Raw genomic sequence first — 15,649 nt, forward strand, 5'->3', positions numbered from 1 at the left:
CTCTTTGAGAAGCAACGAGAGGGGATTCTTAAAGCAGCCGCAGACGCACCCAATCTGCGGTCCAAGGCACGGGTCCTCTTGGAAGGAATCACTAAGCTCAACGGCTACCCCAATGATGCTTTCGACCGAGAGGATCTGGATACACAATCTGGAGAGTCGGAGGCCGAGGCTGCTGTGGAGGACACTACCGTCCGGGCTGCCCATATCAATATCCGCCGCTTTCTTCTGCAGTGTCAGTTTGACCCGTCGGTATCGGATCGGAGCCTAGGCGATTGGGTTGCGCAGCTCGAGGAAGAGTTAAATTTCCTGCACACCCGTCGCGAACATGCTTCCTTCTACAGCAACCTGGTCACGGAGTGGCTGACCGGCCTTGAGTCCGAGGGAGACTCAGCTGCCGAGGCTGAGGAACAAGGCTCCGAGTCCGAGCTCGCAAGACGTGCGGAAATGCAGGAGCAGCGAGCATTGTGGGAGCAGTATGTGTTCAACGACGCCAGTGTAGATGAGAAAACAATCAACGAATACCTTGACGGTCTGTTCACAAAGACGAACCAATCTCAGCAAGCGTTGAAAACCCTGCGACAGAAGATGAAGAGCTTTGGGGATGAATATACATCGAAACGGGCCCAGTTTGATGTTGACACGCTTCAATGGGTGAGCAAGGCCCTCTTAAAATCCGACTCTCTCACCAAGGAAAAGTCCGCCATCCTGAAGGATTTTATGCTCAACAAGGCTGTTGCCCAGGAGGTGGCGGATGTTTTGAACATGCGTCTTGCGGCCCTTGATAGCTGGCAATGGCCGTCCGAGGGTCTTCCTCTCGAAATGCGTCGTCAGCTGAATGGCAAGTACCGGGTATTCCAGGACGAGGATTTGCTGGACAGTCTTCTGTTCCAGTATCTCGGGCTCCATTGGGCGGTGAATTTCCGGGCTGCATTTGTCCATTTCCAGAGGACTTGGGCCTGGAAAAGCCTGCGTCAGCCTATCTCGAAGTCGGAACGGGTACGGCGTCAACACTTCCTCGGTAAGGATAATGGGCGAGGTGTCAGCTCCGTGAACGATGCGAGACGCGATACGTACAGAACCGATTATTTCATGACTCAATTGCCTTCCTCCTTAACCGCAGGTGGGCGGGGGTATGATGACGATAACGATAACGATACCGACGACACTGAGGAAGATAACCGCAAGAACGCCCTGGAGACAAAGCACTCGCTCCTCCATCTCCTGATTACGGAGTCTATCGTGCAGAACCGGATTCATGGACAATTCACAGCTATTCGGTCGGACTTCAAGCACTTTGGACCGTCTATCCCACATACCACGATGCTCACTGTGCTGGCGTACTTTGGAGTACCGCAGAACTGGCTCGATTTCTTCAAGAGGTTCCTCGAGTGTCCCCTCAAGTTTACTCAAGATGGACCAGAAGCCGCGGTGCAGACCCGTAGACGCGGAATTCCCACAAGTCACACACTCTCGGACTGCTTCGGAGAAGCTGTACTGTTCTGCATGGATTATGCAGTGAACCAAAGCACGAATGGTGCGTACTTGTATCGCATGCATGATGATTTCTGGTTCTGGGGTCAGAAGCAGACTTGTGTCAAAGCTTGGAAGACTATGACCGAGTTTGCTCAAGTGATGGGTCTCGCGTTTAACGAGGAGAAGACCGGGACAGTGCATCTGGAGAACAAAGACAAATCCGGCCAACAGCCGTATCAAGACCTGTCTTCCTACGCAAAGACTGAGCAAACCGAGGGCTCGAATGCTCTACCCACCGGTGACATCCGCTGGGGCTTTTTGAAGCTTGACGCTCAGGAGGGCCGCTTCATCATTGACCAAGAGGAAGTGGACAACCACATCTCGGAGCTCCAGCACCAGCTCTCTGCATGCAAGAGCATCTTCTCCTTCGTTCAGGCATGGAATAGCTACTTCGGTCGCTTCTTCGCGAACAACTTCGCCAAACCGGCCATGTGCTTCGGACGGAGTCACATCGATATGGCCATCACCACCCTTAGCCGTATTGAGCGCACCATCTTCCCTGATAGCCCCAGCGGCGTCACCGATCACCTTCGAAAGATGATCGCTGAGCGATTCGATATCCACGATCTTCCCGAAGGCTTCTTCTACTTCCCCGTTGAATTTGGCGGTCTTGAACTCACGAACCCGTACATTCCTCTTCTCGCCATGCGCGAGAACATCAAGCAAACGCCTTCCGGCCGCCTCCAAAAGGCCTACACCAAGGATGAGACTGAATATCACACCGCTCAAGCACAATTTGAGAAAGACGGGCCTAAGGAACCAGCCTCTGCTGAAGTTTTCGGTGACGATGAGGACCCGACTGCCTTTATGTCACTGGAAGAGTACGCCCGTTACTCAGAGACGTATAGTAGGCACCTTCGCGACGCATACAATGATCTCGTTCGCGTCCCGTGCGAAGTGACGATCAATCAGTCACCAAAGCTTCGCATCAACCAGATGACATTGGAGGAGGACCCCAGCAGCCGCCTAGTCCTTTCAAACCGATGGCACGCAATGCCACCGTACTGGAAGTGGACAGCGGAACTGTACCAGGGGGGGATGGTGAAGAGATATGGCAGTTTGACCGCAGTGAGTAAGGAGCTCATGCCGTTGGGAGTCGTGCAGACCTTGAAGCAAGGCAAGTTCCGGTGGCAGGGCTAGTTTGCACGAGATACCCCTTTACGTAGTGTTATCTTTTAGGCAATCAAAATGTTGTTCAGTTGTTGCTTCTGCTGCTCATTATATCATTTATCGTAAGACATGTATCGTATCAAGACGCCATATCACTCTCTATAACCGGCCTCAAACTCATCTAATAGTCTATAAAGCCGATTCTTCTCGTCCTCGCCTCCAAAGATCACTCTCACCGCTCTCCGAGCTATATCCACAACATCCACACGAGTGAGATTGAAATGCTCCGCGGCAAGCAGATACTCATTCGACACAGGACTACAAAAGAAGCCCACGTCATCCGTCTGTACACCATTAGCATCACCCTCCTCAAACCCCTCCCTCAACAACAACAACAACAGAAGCATAAGAGAAAAGAAAAGAAAAAGAACTCACACAAAGCACAACCGGACACTCCTCCACCCTCCACCACTCCCTAAAATGATGCTCGAGAAACCCGCCCTCAAAAAGCCTCGCATGCACATTACAACTCATACACAACTCCAACCCCAGCCTGCGACGAACAATCTCCGCCCTCAGCTCCGCCGGTACATGGATAGCATGCCCCAACCGATCCGGCGCAAACGCCAGGATCGTCTCCAGTTCGCCCTCCGTCGCCGGCGTCTTCACCTCCGCAAAATGCACCGTGACGCCCAACCCGGCCATCTTGGCCTTCGCCAGCGCGGGCCCGAACGTCGCCATATCGCCCTTGCTCGGGTTCCCGGCGATGTCGACCCCCACGACGAGCGGCTTGTGCGCAATGGCTAGGGCGACGATGGCGTCGGCATCGGCCGGGGTGTGCTCGCCGCGGTCGAGGGAGAGGATGAGTCGGGCTGTTAGGTCCGGGTGGTGTTCCGCGAAGGCGGTTATGGTGGACAGGATGGTTGCTACGTAGGTTTCTTGGGTGAAGTGCGGGCTGGGACGGGGGATGGTGCGCAGTTCGAGGTATTTGATGCCGTCGGCATGGAAGTTGGTCAGCACGGAGGTTGTGGCGTAGGTTATGGAGGATACGTCGGTGAGGAGGTGGTAGGTGAATGTGCCGAAGGTGTTGAAGAATCTATTAAATGGCTCATCTCAAGTATCAATCATCCATTCCCCTCCTTCGTTGGAAAATCTGTACAATATTTTTTTTTTTTTTTTTTTTTTTTTTTTTTTTTAAAATTCTTCCACTTGTTTTATTTTTGCTATTTTTCTATTTTTTGTTTTAGTTTCTTTCTTTCTTTCTTTCTTTTTTTTTTTTTTTTTTTTTTTTTTTTTTTTTTTTTTTCATTTGTTTCTATGTGGGTTGATTGCGATCATTAGGAGGGGCAGACAGACATATCAAGTGTGTAGTCCACCTTGCCCGGGGGCATCACGACCCAGGGATCTGGGATGTCAAACGTTGGGTCTGCGGCGCGCTTCTGGAGCCATAGTTCGTGCAGACATTGGCGGCTTACGCTGCCGCTTAGGTGGGCGTGGAGCTTTTCGCTGGTTAGCTTCGTCGTTGTTCGATGTTATGTCTTGTGTGGACGTACCTCGATCTTGGGGAGGGATTTGGTGAAGGCTGCGTCGACTGGTTTGGTGGTGTTCATCTTTTGTGGGGGAGGGGTCTATTGGTCTATAGAGGGTTCTCTTTGGTGGTGGTGGAGGTTCTGTTGTTGCGTTTATCGGAGTTGGGGGTGAATGCGGGGGAGATTTTTGACATGTTTGTCTAGACATGTTTCTTTGGGGGTTGCGCGGATTACTACTCGTTTCTTGGAGAGGAGAGTCTTTGAGATCTACGGTTCGATGGGACAAGTGATGGTGGTTATGCTTTGGAGGGTTTCTTTGTTTCTGGGTTTAGTTCTGTACGATTGCTTGATTGCTTTCTTGTACGAGGTCTCTTGCATGCAACTTGGTCGTTTCTGATCAATATGTCTTACTGAGTTCAAAATGAACTTTGATAGAGTGGCATATGACGTTTCGACATTCCTCAAGCGAGTTCAAATTCGACATATCATACCCAACGTAATCTCGAAAGTTGATCAACAAAAGAAGATGGAAAAGTTACTCCCTGTTTCATCTTCTGATACCAAAGTCTAATGGCTCGCCCCGTGTTGCAATCCCCAACAGAAACATGACACCGGAGGGATTGAATCGCAAGAGGAAAAGAGACAGAGCAACCACTGGGGCAATGTAAAGCCTCGTGAGTAGTTACATGGATCCCAGCCCCTGTCTGCAGCTCCGCCGTCCCGTCTGGCAGGCCATCCTGCGGGTCCGGATACAGCTTGCAGCCCAACCACACGGGAGGCAAGAGTGTTTGATATGGACGATCAGGTGTGCCGTATCCTCACCGGGCAAGTATGGGGCCATACCTGCTCGTTGACAGAAGAGCCCAATGCTGTGTTGGAGCTGTTAGGTTCGGTAGGACGTTTCAGTCAAAAACGCATGTCCCGTCGGCTAGTTAGGGTTTGCAAGGTGGATGTCGCCGGTACCCATCGTCTGGTGTGGGTCTGACGGCCGAGTGTTCCCAAGATTCGGGGAAAGGGAACATGGATTGTGTGTTATCTTATTCTAGTCTGGTCTGTCTTGTTTATATGTAGCCTACCGTTTTGGGCCAGTTCTGCTATTATCCCTCGCTTTGGTGCTATAGTCCTAAAGCTTTGCCAGTCTGGACATGCGACTCGCGTATATACCCATTGCCAATCTAGCGGCTCTTGGTTCGCGAGGGCCTTTTATTATGAGTCAATTAATTCATATTGCTTATACCCCAGTCAAGATGGCTATTGCCGTAAGGCCCCTCTTCTCCTCGGCTTGTGGATATGTTGAGATTAAAGCTCATATCAAACCACCCGAGGTGTCCTTGGCAGATCCGCGAGAACCCCATTCGCAATATCGATTCAATCGTAGTACTTACGCGAGCTGATATGAAGCATACGTTGCATCCTGTTAGTCAGTCTCGTGTAAATTGGTGCCTTGCGATCCAAAGTTCGGATCTAATGAAAAGTGGAGAAAAGCGGCAGCCAAACGTCGTAAGGCATATAATGGGAGGGTCAAATAACAAGGCAAGAGGGGGAAAAAGAGGAAAAAGAAATGAGCCCAGTTCCGGAAGTCTGGTAGCCGGGGAAGCCATTCATTGTTTGGCGCTTATCCTGTAGCAACCAGGGATAATTCCTATCGTGCCGTGTTGGGGACCTAAGCCTCATCCCATATCGACTAACATCGTTGGCTGCCTCCCCCCACCGAGGTAATCGCAAGGAATTAGCTCCCTTGTTTAAGCCAACCGTGTATGACCTCTCAGTACACGTTTTAGCAGTGGTTTTTTCTGTGACGTTAGCCGTATGCAATCATCCGCGAGGCGGCCGTTGCCTGCCAATGCGCCAGAAAGGCGATGGAACGTTACTGTATTCCCCCAGGATGCGGCGCAGCACCGTAGCGCAGACAAGATTCCAATCTGATAATCCCATGGCTGGATGTGCCCCTACTACGGAGTAGTGTTATCCCCATTGGGTACTGCACATGCATTACCCAGCGTGTTGTCCCACAGCCTTCTTGCCTTGATCCTAGTCATAAAAAACAATGACATACTACTGGGATTGTCCGGGACCACGGCACTGAGACATCCAGAGCTCTGTAACCCTGCACCGCCGCTGGTCGCAGCCAGTTCCCAGTTTCCCGCGTTTGTGTGCGCTGTGCGCGCTAGTTGTCGAACAATTCTAGAAAAAAATGCTCCGAACCATGTGGATAATTGGCCGACGGCCGTTTCCATGGAGGAAAAAAAATTAGTCCTATTTTTAGATAGACGACCGGGACTGAGTCACAGTGGAAACAGGTGGAATCCAAGCAATAGACAAAGTCCGCCGTGAACACGCTCATTGGTGATGCCTCGACTTAGTGACCCGTCGCCAATATGGCCAATCTTGGTAAAACCAATAATCGTCTGAAATACTTCGTATCATCCATGTGTAACGGTATTGACGCCAGCCGTAGAAGATACTGGGAGCCAGTTCACGAAGCACAATACAAGGGCATTATCTTATTTCTGCTCCTTGTTTTTCACAGTTGTGCGCGCCGATTTGTTGCATAATTTGTACGGCAGTGGCGCACTGGTATCGGTTCGGACCGAGAGTAAAGTGAAAGGCAAATGCAAAAATCCGCTCAAATGGAAAAGGAAGCAAAATGAGAAGGTGATAATGATGTGATACACAGGGACAGGCATGGTGTAAACTGAGAAAATAAAAAAATCATTTGATGCTCATGTGTATATACCATGCTCTAAAGCTTCAATTAAGGCGAGAGACTACACCGTTTAACTGTGAAAGGTTATCTATGGTGAGCCGGCCGATGACGGTAGAAGCTTCCGCGGCTCAGAGAGGTTGAAAGGCTCAAAGAGAAAATCACAGCACACACATGCGCGAAAAAAAAAAGAAAAAAGAAAAAAGAAAAAAGGGACGGGCAAAAAAGCCGGCAAGGGACAGGTTCAAGTGAGATTGAAGCAAACCTCGAATTAAAATTCCTGCGGCTGATAGTTCCGCAGCAACAACCCCTACCATTGCCACCGCAGTGGACCTGCCCTAGCGATGGTAGACCCAAGGGCACTCTGTATCAATCGCGCGATATCTGTACAACAATTGTTTTCGTGATTGTGGTTTGCCCCAAGCCTCGGCAGATACCCATTGGTGGCTTCGCTTCTCAAGCTGATGCCTTTATCACCCAGCAGTTGGCACACAGGTCAGATGGCAGCCGTGTGGCCGTCTGCAAACTGCTGCAGCAAGTACCACGGATGCTTGTCGCGGCCAATAACGGTATCTGTAAGCAAGAATGGAGTCCTGGAGCGGTACTAGATTCGCCAGAGGTGAGTTTCGTGAGGGTGAGGTCTGACCTCGCATCCCGTGGCAAACAGCCAACCCGCCTGTATACAGCCATAAAGGAGGGGGTTGAGACGATGAGAAAGCAAAGGGCGACCAAAGTTAAAAGGGAGATGAGGCAACATTAGGCATCAATGATCACGAGGCTCCATACGCAGGTAAGATGCGAACAAAGGCGTTGCTCATGCAAGCCGCCTCATAATAGGAACGAGTTATGGACTATCCGCAAGCCACGAGCACGTTGTCTGGCTGGCTGAGAAGTCCGGCATTTGTGAACCCGACTGGACTATGTGCTGCATTGCTGGGAACAACCACAGGGGATTTGATAGCCTGAACGCGAACCCTGGCAGCATGAATGACTGGGGTTGAGAGAAGGCTGAGAAGCATCGAAGACGCATCGAAGGATCGATGTGCACTCAGCTGAGCTGAGCCTCAGGCAGATATCGTGTTTGCTTGATTGCATGGGCTATTGATTTCTCGTCCTCCCAAATTACAATATTACTCCATGTTACACAATCCGTTTTTAGCTCCCAAATACTTACCTATCAACACTGAAACGCCTTGCCCGATCCATTCCAGCCCATTGAAAGAAAAACTTGAATACCCTCTGTTGGGGAGCGATAGCTGTGTAACATAATTGAGTAATTCGCAGCACCAATGGTAATTTGTAATCGTAGGCTCATTGGCTTAACAGGTAGAAGATTACAGTTTCCTAACGAGGACCCCGGCTCAGGAGGCGCAACGTTCCATCCAGTTGGGAACGACTCAGTTTGCCTTGTAATTATTAGTTTCAAATTTTTTTTTTCTGTTTCGTCTTTTTCCCTCCTTGCGCACTGTGGCTTCGGACAGTCCGGACGCCAAAGCTGATGTCTATGCGGTACGACCGGTACCTGAGTCACCTCTGAGTGATGATGTAGTAGACCATTACTCAAAGTTCTTTTGCAACGAGGAAAATTTCTGTTTTCGTCAGGTGGTCTCCTGAAGATCAAATCGTGACAACCCGTCGTCTGAAGTTAAAATACACTACCCAATTGGTGTTTAGAGAATATATGTTTTAATTTACTTTCAAGGTGTTCTATATCCCCGACCTTTACATTACAAAGACATATGTGGCTAAGCAATGATTTTTAATTAAACTACCAGATTATCTCTGAAGTGTTATACTTACGATAGGGTTGTTGTGCGCTGACGTACAGGCCCCCATAAAACCAGAAATGTTCGTTGTTCTGTACGGACGTATGTAAGGTAAATAACAACGCAGTGTAATGACATGACAGCGGACAATAATGATTACCACGCTAATGCAGTTGTTGTGGTAAGATGGTAACCACTATGCTGGGATACATTATCTCTCCTTTTTTTTTTTTTTTTTTTTTTTTTTCCTTTTTTTTTTTTTTTTTTTTTTTTTTTTTTTTTTTTTTTTTTTTTTTTTAATTATTTTCTACCTTCCCCTCAATTTTTTTCTGTTAAATGGACTCCCTTTGGGTCCTTCTTCCGCTTCGGGTGGTGGGGAAGCACTTGCGTGCTCCCTGGATTATGATGTCATAACGTCTGTTTGTCATTTAATTGATCAACAGAAGTATTCGAGTACCAAATTTGGTCGGAAGGGAGTAAATCACCGATTCATGTGTATGAGGATCGAACAATCCCGCTTAGGCTATCTATACGTATAATGAAACTATCCCAATGCAGAAGTTTGTATGGTACATCCAATTGAGGAAGAGTTTTTTTTTTCTCTCAAAGAAGTACATGAAACAAGGTAAAATTAATAAATTCATTTCTTTACAATCTAACAAAACATGGAGGGGTAAGAACGAAGCACTGCTGAATACTATACCAAAATTGAAATATAAAAAATTAACAAACGCAGGAGGGAAGCATCGGAAACGTTACAGAGTATTTGATCAACTATGTTTCTGCCTACGGTGATAGGGATTTATGATAGGAGAGCTCAAGGATTGGGGAAAGCCAAGGGTTTTGCCCGTTGAATGCGTTCATCACACGCTTTGTTCGTGATCGTAGCCAGGAGTCCTCGGATGCAAGATCCTCAGTGAAAGAAGCCCGCAATGGAAGGGGATTGGAAGCTGTCAAGTGGCCAAGTGGGCCACCGTTTAGGAGACTTCTCCACGAGGCCGATAAAATGGACCAATTATCATTGTCGGCCGGGTTTCCCAAGGACGGCGCTTGGCAGGGTTGGTCTTCTAGTGCCTACGGCTTTTCAGGTTCTATCGTCAGACCGTTCAGGGGTGGTCAGAGGGTGAATCATTGGATCATAAAAGGAATCCAACGGTTGGAGTGACTCAGCCCCGGTAAGATGCCGAACTTGAACACTATACTAATGCAGCAAACGAACTGAAAGGGTAACAGTCTCATTAAAATGTGCGCAGAAGCGGATCCACAGTGATAAAATGAATTATGTATGTATGTACTGTATGTACATACCTAGAAAGTCAAGGGGCATGAAAGACTGAGTCTTAATGCCATCAATTATTATTGAGACCGATGCTACATTGATACTACGGTCTCAGACCCCAGGATCCTAAAAATTTCTTGGAGTCCCGGTACCTTGGGTTTTAGGCTTAACTGAGCTGGTATAGTAAGAGTAGGTAGCAAACATGGCCACCCTGGTAGCCGGTGCTCCCGGTGCGAATGAAATGTTGCGCTACTGGTCACGGGCTTGGATTCAAAGCCTAGGTATCGAATGATATCCCTTTCCTGATGGACTTTCGTGGCACGTCAGAGCACGGCTGAATGATGCTCGTGGGAGGATTGGTAGTACGGAGAATTATCCCCTCCCCCGCTCTTTCGATCATCGTGATTATCAGTGCCGGTTAACCTTCTCGGAATCAACGTTCCAAAGTTGATTCTGATGATGGCATGACAATATAGCATATACACACAGACCTCGGACACTAATACTTCCCTCAGGATGAAAATAAATAAATATTAATAAATCTACGCAAGGAGCAATCAAAACTCTTTGAGCACGCGAGGCGGCGACAACCCTAAAAATCCATGAGCCTTGTTCTCCGCTTTACTTCCCCTCTGATCATCGTCATCATTCTCGATTGTATTGGGGGGAGGGGTAGGTTTACAACAAATCGTTCCTCTCTCTATGAGGTATCTACATACGCAACTAAACATCTGCAGTAAACACCCTGAAAAGGTAACCGTGCTAACAAGTACCACCCCGTAGCCAAGACCGCGCAACATCACACTAGCAAGAGGTTCAGGCCTCGTCTTGCCCACTTCCTACGGAGATTTGTCTACAAATGTCCATATATACAGCCGCGTGCTGATCTTAGGAAGGGAATATAAACTGATCTGCTACAACTCCTTGCGTCATGGAAATGTACTCACTCGTAGATGAGACCCTTCGAAAAAGAATCCCAGTATTCTGTTCATTGCTACCTGACACAGATTCCCGCGACAGCCGCGATATCAATTTTGATCCACCGGTCGGGGACTTCTTATCGGGTATCGATCTTATGATGACAGAGATGCTGAATGAAATTGCTTACTTTGCTTTCATACATACGCCCACGTGCCCTGAGCACCCCAGTCGGTTTCTTATGATTCCAGTAGAAGCAGGAGGAGATTCAGAATGAGAAGAAGAAACAAGGAAATATCATTGTAATACCTACTAATGCATCAGGTCATTCGCACCCCAAAAATAACCTGCCATTGGAGGAGGAATCAGCCTTGTCTGGAAAAGGCTAATGGGAGCCCAATCCATTTTTTGAGACAATAAGGTTGGGAGGCAGACTACTAGTAGTAGTTAATCTAATCAGGCTTTACCTGCTCCATGGAAGAATGAAAGAACCTTCGATAGATAATTGATTTGGTTGGACGCTGGGCCGATATTGCCCGATAGCCGACAACATCATTTCTTCAAAGATCTTGGTAGGGATAATAAAAGAAATATCGCTTTATCTATATTTAGCCGCCTTCTTGTTCATTGTTCACTGTACATGGTACTACTTCCATGATAATACTAGTGACCGTGTTATCCTTGCTATAAAAAAGAACGTTAGCAAATGTATATGTGTGCATCGAAATTGCCTCAAGAACAGGGCTGGCAGAGGATTCGGAGGGAGGGGAAATGCGCAATTTTGGTCTGCCTAAAGCAAAACTCCATTATACCACTTTCTGATGACCATTATCCCCCATCAACGACCGTTGGTGAGCTGAACACTCAAATGACAGACAGAACAAGGACGATAAGCATTGCCAGCTCAGCAACATGGCTCAGCTGTAGTGCGGGGTTCACACCCCACGAACCATTTTGCTTATGGTTTTATTTGTATGTTATTTATTTATTTATTTTTTCTCGCGTCTGTGTTGAGCGTCCTACAGTTGCCTCCTGCTTTTGGAAGTCACGATGCATTCAAACTGGTCGCAGTACTATCTGTTTCTGGTTTACCGCCAAGGCGTGATGGTCTGTGGGAGCAATACGGGAAATCTACCTAGTATGACCTGTTAGCCGGCTTCGTTGGTGTCCAACCACACAGGCATGGGTGGATAGGATGACCACCATGCCGGACTAAGTTCTCTGATCTCATAGGGTAGGGAGGCAGACAGAATAAAGAATAAAAGATATGTTCAAACAAGACTGATTGGATAGCATGGAAAATGAATCCACGAGTTCGAGTGCTCTATCAATTCTCATTATCAAGCTATGAATTGTGAATTACACTCAATGGACAAAACAAAGGCTGACTGACCGCTCTTCTGAGACGGTGAGAAGGTAGTGTGATACTAATACTAGTGGCTGGTAAAGGCCTCAATATGTCCCCAGTACGGAGTACGTAGAATGATAAGCCCTCAATAGTAGGGTATAGCCCACAAAAAAAAATAATTGTGCCAGCAGGTTGTACTTCTGGTATGTAAGGAAAGGGAAAATATTACCCGGCTGTGGGAGGAAAATACCTGACTAATTACTAGTTCTCCAAGATTAGTATGGGGCTAAGTTGCTACCTATGAGAATCCCCCAAAGGATCTGCTGACTAGCGGTTTAAGATTCATCGTTTCATCATTCTTACCACTCCATTGTCGTGACGATCTTGCTTTCTTTTCTCCCTTCTCACGCACCGCCCCCGCCCGTGATTCCACTGCCACTTGCCCTAGCCTCAAGACCAATGCATACTTCGTAGGGCAATTGAATCCATTACTAAGGCTGGTAACCGTATTATTACGCCTGGTACGGAGTACAATTTCTGTACCTGTCTTCGACCAAGATAGCGTTAAAACCACCCCCGCGTTTCTTGTAATAGCATGCTTTTTCTTTCGACTCCTATAGTCCACATTCGCGATGACTCAATTTTAAAACAAGAAACCATTCTGTAATGTTTTAGGTAGCAGTGGATTACTGTACCTATATTTCCCTTCCGCCCCGCGTACTAGTAAATCCACCACCTGCGAACCTTACGTAGACGAAAGAACCACTCAACACTCCACAGTGTTGTTCGACTAGGGATGAGCGGCTTCAACCGTCCTGTTTTTCGCTTTTTCCTTTTTCTATCTGTTTCCGGCAAACCCGCCCTTCTTCCCCCTCCCTTCTCCCCCTTAAGGTTCTATTGGTAGTACCATTCCTCACGGCATCATCGCACATTGATTTTCTGCGGTGTGAATGCATCCTTGACTAAAAGGCAATGATTGGATGCCGACAACCCAGTCTCCTGTCGATACTAAGGCAGGAATCAGGTGACAAGCACCCCGATTGTCGGAACTTTGAGTCATGGCACTATTGGACTAAACCATTCGTGTTGGGACTGTTGACCTACCGGTTTACTATACGACCACACAGGCCCTAAAGTGCGGAGGGATGGCGTGCAGCTTCACTCACTTATCAGGTTCGGGAAGCAAAGCAGAGTTATCCACAGGGATAAGGCAGTTTAGTTCAACAACCCGCGACCTGAAACTCTAAAGATTGCAAGAATGAAGGGGACTGAGATGACGATAGACGATAATGATCGCATGCGATCCACATAATTCTTCCCCAGAAGGACCACAGTGTTGGTGCCCTCAAATTCTGTAACATCGGATATCAAATCCTACGCGATGGGCACAATAGTGATTTATTGTTAGCAGTGGATCGGTGGTGAGGCATGCTTCGAATTCTTTCTAGCGTCGTGTAAAATGGTTGAAAGAAATGACAGTGGATTACTCGGTTCTCTGTATCACGCAGCCCCCATCGTGTCCATGGGGAACGGGTTCTTCTGTGGGGATTCTCTTTTCGAAAGGGCATGCAATGCAATCTGTTACAGCTATGGGATGACCTGTATCCACAAGGCCAACCTATCGAGGACGTCGCACAGGCGCTTTTCAACCTACTAGGGCTTTCCGCTTTACCCCCCTTTCCTTCCTAAGGAATTTTTGTCGAAAGACACCGAGATTATACCTAAGAACTAGGTGAAACTCGGCCTGCCCACAACCAGTGGGAGTGTGCCGACCGGCAAGATTGACAGTGCTATTCCCCAAGGGATGATCGTCCAATGTTATAGCAGATCAGGGTCTGTTCATTGGAAGTTATTTCATTGTACGCTCTGGTACCCAAATGATGCTCTCTCCAGGTTTACAGGTCACGTTCCCGCGCGGGCCCTGATACCTTAGTACTGGTCAGATACGTTTAAGAAAACAAATAAATCCCATTCATATGAATGCAGAGTAAGAGTACCTAGGCAGAAGCGTCAAAGTGAAGAATATAGAATAAAATAAATATCAAAGTCATTTGACTCGTATTCATCTCAATATCAAGGGGATCCCGGACTTCCCGGTCTCGGGTAGTTCAATATTCCAAGGGCAAAAAGGAAGCACAAAAATAAAAACAGAAAAGAAAAGAATGATAATATGATTGAGAATGATATTTTTTTCTACCAAACAGGGAGATAATAACTCCGTAGGCAAGCTGCCACAAGGCATTACGATTAGCTTCAATATTTTCTTGGGCCGCCGTTGCTATGCGTTGTTCACAGCTCACCCGCCATGAAGTTTCAAGAAAATCTGCCCAGCGACAAACGGCCCAGTTTGATTAGACTACATACCAAATTTACCATCCCTTTCCTGCTCCTTCTCATTTTAGATATATAGATCGAAGACTCCTACCGGCCATCCGTCATTGCTATCATGATCATTGACTTTTATTCTTTATTGAGGATAGAAGATCAACGGCAGCAAGTATCTTTGAACGCGATCAATCGTTTCCCCTCTTGTCCCATTTTATTTTCTCTGGCTATCCCTGAACGCCGCTGTTATCACCACTGACGGCCACTACCATCATCATTCCATCTCGTCTGGTTAGATCATCATTACATTGTTCAACGTTGTTTGGTACCGAAAAGCCTAAGCGGTGTAATTTTCAACCCTGTCGGACTCTTCGGTTTCTCGTTCTCGTTTTCAACTTCTCGGTGGACCCGTTGGCCGAGACGAATAATAACAATAAAGGAGACAGAAAAAGGGAAAAGAAAATAGACGGAAATACACATTAAGGTACTGTACAGATCCAGTTGCCCGTTACCGCGTCTGTACAAGTACTGTGGACCGTGACCATACTGCAATACGTACCACACGACATACAGTACTCTGTACGTCAGTAAGCAGTACCCACTCCAGCTTTCTTTCAATTGAAACATCCAGTGGTTTCTTCCAAATCGAGCCTTCCACAATTCTTTCTCCCCAAATCTTCCTGTTGGTTCAACTTTCACTACTCGTCCAAATGGAAAATCCTTAAGAGGACTATCGAATCCCTTTTTAACACCTTTCAGTACCGTCCTCGTCCGCAGTCCTTCGCCTTCCTCCCTTCCGCAATTTAGTGACCCGAATTTCTTGGAGCACGCTGCTGGCCCAGTCTCCTCGCTATTCGTCGCATGATCATCGTTTCTTACTTACATCCTGGCGGCTTTTTTTTTTCTGTCGCTGCAGGTCCTCTATAACCCTCCACGTAACCGTGCAGCATTGCCTGAAACGGCGAGACGTCGAAGCGCACTAGAGCATCGCAACCTTTGCGACTACTGAGCTCCGTCCAATCTCTGATTGCTCCCCTAGCATCCTCCTTCTTCCTGTTTGGACCGCCTGCATCACTGTGCTGGCAGGCAATCCTGCATTGCAGCTCGGATCCTCGTCGCCGATTCTACACTTCCCGT

At 47.6% G+C, this 15,649-nt stretch overlaps 2 protein-coding genes across 2 annotated transcripts; one reads left to right on the plus strand and one right to left on the minus strand.

The window, feature by feature from the left end:
- Window positions 1-2,795: 2,795 nt before the first annotated feature.
- Window positions 2,796-4,253, minus strand: BDV37DRAFT_272741 (putative adenosine deaminase; the record flags this gene model as incomplete). Its single annotated transcript, XM_032084930.1, has 4 exons — window positions 2,796-2,987; window positions 3,079-3,739; window positions 4,000-4,142; window positions 4,197-4,253. The coding sequence occupies 4 exons, from the start codon at window positions 4,251-4,253 to the stop codon at window positions 2,796-2,798; spliced, it is 1,053 nt and encodes a 350-aa protein (XP_031939899.1).
- A 1,166-nt stretch (window positions 4,254-5,419) lies between these two features.
- BDV37DRAFT_284553 (uncharacterized protein) lies at window positions 5,420-8,289 on the plus strand (the record flags this gene model as incomplete). Its single annotated transcript, XM_032087522.1, has 3 exons — window positions 5,420-5,431; window positions 7,178-7,495; window positions 8,203-8,289. 3 exons carry the CDS (start codon window positions 5,420-5,422, stop codon window positions 8,287-8,289), a joined length of 417 nt encoding a protein of 138 aa, XP_031939900.1.
- Between the last annotated feature and the right edge of the window lie 7,360 nt (window positions 8,290-15,649).

The sequence above is a fragment of the Aspergillus pseudonomiae genome (assembly GCF_009193645.1).
Source record: "Aspergillus pseudonomiae strain CBS 119388 unplaced genomic scaffold BDV37scaffold_49, whole genome shotgun sequence".
NCBI classification, from domain to species: Eukaryota; Fungi; Ascomycota; class Eurotiomycetes; order Eurotiales; family Aspergillaceae; genus Aspergillus; species Aspergillus pseudonomiae.